This window comes from Otolemur garnettii, unplaced genomic scaffold, assembly GCF_000181295.1.
Source record: "Otolemur garnettii isolate 467f Iridium unplaced genomic scaffold, OtoGar3 scaffold00046, whole genome shotgun sequence".
NCBI classification, from domain to species: Eukaryota; Metazoa; Chordata; class Mammalia; order Primates; family Galagidae; genus Otolemur; species Otolemur garnettii.
This window is the reverse complement of record NW_003852441.1, coordinates 11,008,938-11,013,602: the sequence shown is the minus strand read 5'-3', so window position 1 is coordinate 11,013,602 and position 4,665 is coordinate 11,008,938. Positions and strand designations below refer to the sequence as shown.

The 4,665-nt window shown below is 43.9% G+C and overlaps 1 protein-coding gene across 1 annotated transcript in view; it reads right to left on the bottom strand.

The window, feature by feature from the left end:
• CTC1 (CST telomere replication complex component 1) overlaps nt 1-4,665 on the bottom strand; it is a 34,583-nt gene that overhangs the window by 23,444 nt on the left and 6,474 nt on the right. Inside the window, exons 2-4 of the mRNA XM_023514064.1 lie at nt 3,396-3,559; nt 607-838; nt 243-454 (exon numbers count right to left, since the gene is read on the bottom strand). Of these exons, the coding sequence (XP_023369832.1) occupies nt 243-454; nt 607-838; nt 3,396-3,559 (608 nt within the window). The remainder of the gene's footprint in view (nt 1-242; nt 455-606; nt 839-3,395; nt 3,560-4,665) is intronic.

The following is a 4,665-nucleotide window of genomic DNA, read 5'->3' as shown; positions in this document are numbered from 1 at the left end:
CCAGTGCCCTACCCTTTTGAGCCACAGGCGCCGCCCGCCAACAAGTTCTTAACATGTTTTTCCCTCCCAAGTTAATCTCAACCTCTTAACATTCTTAATATTCAAAACTCCATCATTCCCTTAATTTGGCATATTCCACCTATATATTACCATCAATATCCTTCCTTCCCTTCCACTGCTGACCCACCCTTGCCCTCCAGGTTTCACAGTGCTCCCTCCACCCCCAGCAGGAGAGGAATTACCTGAGCCTGAGCAGACAGGAGGCACTCTCTGGGTAGAGGACAGGGATAGGAGTGACAGGGCCAGGACTGATTGTCAAAGGAAACACTGGCACAGGGGCACCCCAGAGTTCCAAATGCCCTTCCCCTGAGGCATTTCCCCTGGCAGGAGGCAGGTAACTCCAACTGGGGAACAGAAAGAGATGGCCCAACCAAGAAAGGTCCAGATCTATGAGCTAGAAAAGACCAAGAACAAGGGTTATCCAGGACCCTAGCATCCAATCCCCCCCCCCATCCTCTTTTATTCCCTCAGAGACTTAAACAGACTTGCTCCCTAGACATCATTCTAATTAGGATCTAAGGTAGCTGACCTTTGCCTTCTACTCACCTCACAGCACAGGACTCCAGTGTTATCTCGCACATAGAGGCTTCCATCCCTGCATTCTTGTTCCCCTGATATGTCTGTTAGCATCCCTAAAAGTAAAAGCCGCTCCCGTGGCAGAGCAGTCCCATTTGGTCTAGCCTCCTGGGCCCAAGCCTGGTATGTACTACTGCTCCAGGACAGGTGACTGCAACATGGCAGATGCTGGTGGGTCCTGAGGTCCTGTACTGATACAAAGCTGTAGAGTGAAGGGGGCACAGAGGTTCTACAAAGTCAGGTCCAAGCCTAGGAGGTTACCTTCAACCCCAACAAATCTCCAAGAACCCAAGAGAAGGTTGAAGGGGAACAAGGAGTAAGAGATGAGTTTATATGATTGATTGAAAGGGAAAAAGCTGGAGGATAAAGGCATAAGAAAATGAGGATGGTGCTGGGTCCAAAGGCTGAGCAGTACCTAGGGAACACAAGAAAGATTGCTGAGTAATATCTTGAACAGGATGTTGCCAGGTGTGATAGGTGCCTGTAATCCCAGCTACTCAGGAAGTTACTTGAAACCAGCCTGAGCAAGAATGAGACTCTGTCTCTACTAAAAGTAGAAACAACTAGTAGGGTATTGTGGCAGACACCTGTAGTCCCACCTACTAGGGAAGCTGAGACAAGAGGATTGCTTGAGCCAAGTGATTTTCTTGCCTCAGTCTCCCTAGTAGCTGGGACTACAGGTGTCTGCCACAACACCCTACTAGCTGTTTCTACTTTTAGTAGAGACAGAGTCTCATTCTTGCTCAGGCTGGTTTCAAACTCCTGAGCTCAAGCGATCCACTCACCTCCGCCTCTCAGAGTGATGGGATTACAAGCATGAGGTCGCATATTCTTTAGTTCAGCTAAATTCTTTTTCACAGACAAGGCTCTCAACAAAGGAAGCAGGGTGCTAATTTTCATTCTGGCAGACCAGCATTTTAAGTACTATTGGTTTATAATAAACACCATGGATTAAAAAATGTACACAGAATTATGAAATGATGTTTAGATATTTAAGTTGTCTTTTCACCGAAGATCCTTTGCCTTTAGAGACACAGACAGCCCGTTTGTGCGAAGTATTTCCCCAACTGTTGTAAGTGGGTTAAGAGAGTGCCAGGGAAAAATATCCTTACCTAAACAGAGTTCTACTTTTTTTATTTTTAAAAGGATAAATAGTGGGCGGTGCCTATGGCTCAGTGAGTAGGGCGCCGCCTATGGCTCAGTGAGTAGGGTGCCGGACCCATATACCGAGGGTGGTGGGTTCAAGCTCAGCCCCAGCCAAACTGCAACAAAAAAATAGCCAGGCGTTGTGGCGGACACCTGTAGTCCCAGCTATTCAGGAGGCTGAGGCAGGAGAATCACCTAAGCCCAAGAGTTGGAGGTTGCTGTGAGCTGTGATGCCCCAGCACTCTACCAAGGGCAATAAAGTGAGACTCTGTCTCTAAAAAAAAAAAAAAAGAATGGTGACATGTATATTCACAGACTAGAATATCATAGAACCATTACATGAGCTCTATATGTAGATCTACAGCTATATGTAGTAATATGACTAAATTTCAGAAGTATAATGTTAAGCACAAAAAGCAAATTGCAGAGAGTATATAAGGTATGGTACAATTTATTTAAAGACTAAAGGTAAGCAGATCTCTACTGTATACTGCTTAGTGATAGATGCTTGTGTAGTAAAAATTATAAAAATAGACTCAGTGCCTGTAGCACAATGGTTACGGCGCCAGCCACATACACTGAGGCTGGTGGGTTCCAACCCTGCCTGGGCCAGCTAAACAAAATGACAACTGCAACAAAAAAATAGCCAGGCATTGTAGTAGGCACCTGTAGTCCCAGCTACTTGGGAGGCTGAGGCAAGAGAATCTCTTAAGCCCAAGAGTTTGAGGTTGTGGTTGCTGTGAGCTGTGACACCACAGCACTCTACCGAAGGCAACATAATGAGACTGTCTCAAAAAAAAAAAAAAAAAAATATATATATATATATATATATTCATGAAAATAATATACTCCACATTCAAGAAAGCAGCTACTTCTATGAGGAGGTAAACAGATTTATTTTTGCAGGACTTTTCAGAGTCCTTACTATGTTAATAAGCCCTGTGACTCTCCTAGAGCAGGTTATCGTATTCAATGTCTTTCAAACTTATTTGGCCATAAATGGCAGTAGAGTAAAATAAGCAAATACAAAACTATGTTCTCAGAGGAGCTTAAACTCAGGTTGTAAACACAATGATCTTTATTTCATGAAGTCACAAATCTCTCTGTATCTTAATTTCCTAATACATAAAACAAAGATAGTACCAGATTTTTTTTTTGTTATTTCCTCACTTTGAGAGCTTTTTCCAAAATTTCTTCCTATCTTCCCCTCTTCCTCTCCTTTTCCCTAAACTTGACTTAACCCAATTTAGAAGAACTTTAGGAAAAGGAAAGCTTGATGGAGGATGGGAACATTTTGCAGATGTGTTTAGCTGGGTATGGTGGTGTGTGACTATAGTTCCAGCTACTGAGGAGGCTGAGGCAAGAGGATCGCTTAAGCCCAGGAGTTTGAAGCTACAGTGAGCTATTGATGATGCTGCTGTACTGTAGCCTGGGCAACAGTGAGGTCTTATCTCAGAAAAGAAATAAAAATAAATAAATAAATAAAAAGAAAGAAGGGGATGTGTTTAGGCCACTTTGTCCTCCACTCACTCTTCTCACTTTCCCTTTTCTAACTACAGGTCCTTCCTTTTCAACCTCAAATTCAACCTCCCCGCACAACCCTACCTCCTTACCTATAGCTGAGGGGTAGTGTGTAATCCTGGTTCCTTCCCTGAGACAGCCAGACAGTCTTCACACAATCAATTACCAACTGAGTCAACTGAACGTTAGGTTCCTTGCCAGCTGAACACAGGGTTTCTTGGATGAAGGCCTGGGCAGCCTCAAGCCAGGTTTGTTCCTAAGGAAAATGAATCTAGTTAAAACATGACTATTTTACCCACCATGGAAACTTTTGAGAAGAATAAAGGACTAGAAAAAAGAATCTAGTGGGGTAGCACCTGTGGCTCAGGGAGTAGGGCACCGGTCGCATATACCAAGAGTGGCAGGTTCGAACCCGGCCCCAGACAAAACTGCAACAACAAAAAAAGAATCTAGAGAGCATGTAAAGTGAAGATCAAAATAAATGAGGCTGGGCATGGTAGCTGACCACTTGAGTCCAGGAGTTTGAGGCCAGCCTGGGCAACACAGGAAGACCATATCTCTTTTTTTTTTTTTTTGAAATAGAGTTTCACTATGTCACCCATCATGGAGTGCTGTAGTGTCACAGCTCACAGCAACCTCAAACTCTTGGACTTAAGCGATTCTCTTGCCTCACCCTCCCAAGTAGCTGGGACAACAGGTGCCTGCCACAATGCCTGGCTATTTTTTTGTTGCAGTTGTCATTGTTTAGCAGGCCTGGGCCAGGCTCAAACCTACCATCCTTGGTCATAAGGCCAGTGCCCTACTCACTGAGCTCTGAGCACCAAGCCAGTAAGACCCTATCTCTACAAAAAATTTTTTCTTTAAAGTAGCCAGGTGTGGCAGCAGGAGGATCACTTGAACTCATGATTTCAAGGTTGCAGCAAGATATTTAATATGATGGTGTTACTGGACTCTGGGCAAGAGAATGAGACAATGTCTTCTAAAAAAAAAAAATTTAAAAACATAAAGGAGTTTAGAACTTGAAGAAACCCTACACATCTTAGTCCAGCCAGAGGCCTACTTTAGACAGCTGGCCATACAGCTTTGGTCTTACTTTTTCCTCTAACAAATTTGTACTAATTCTTAAAATGCTCAACTAAAATATCTCTTCCTCTGTAGAATTTTCTCTGACCATCCCAGGTGGAATGCTGCTTTTTCCTTAAATCTCACAGCACCTTATACCTAGCTCTATTGAGAACAATGATCACCACATTTAGTGGTATCCCATTTTACATGGAGTCTGGTTTTAAAGTCAGCAATCTGGGCTCGGCGCCTATAGCTCAACCGGCTAAGGCGCCAGCCACGTACACCTAGGGTGGCGGG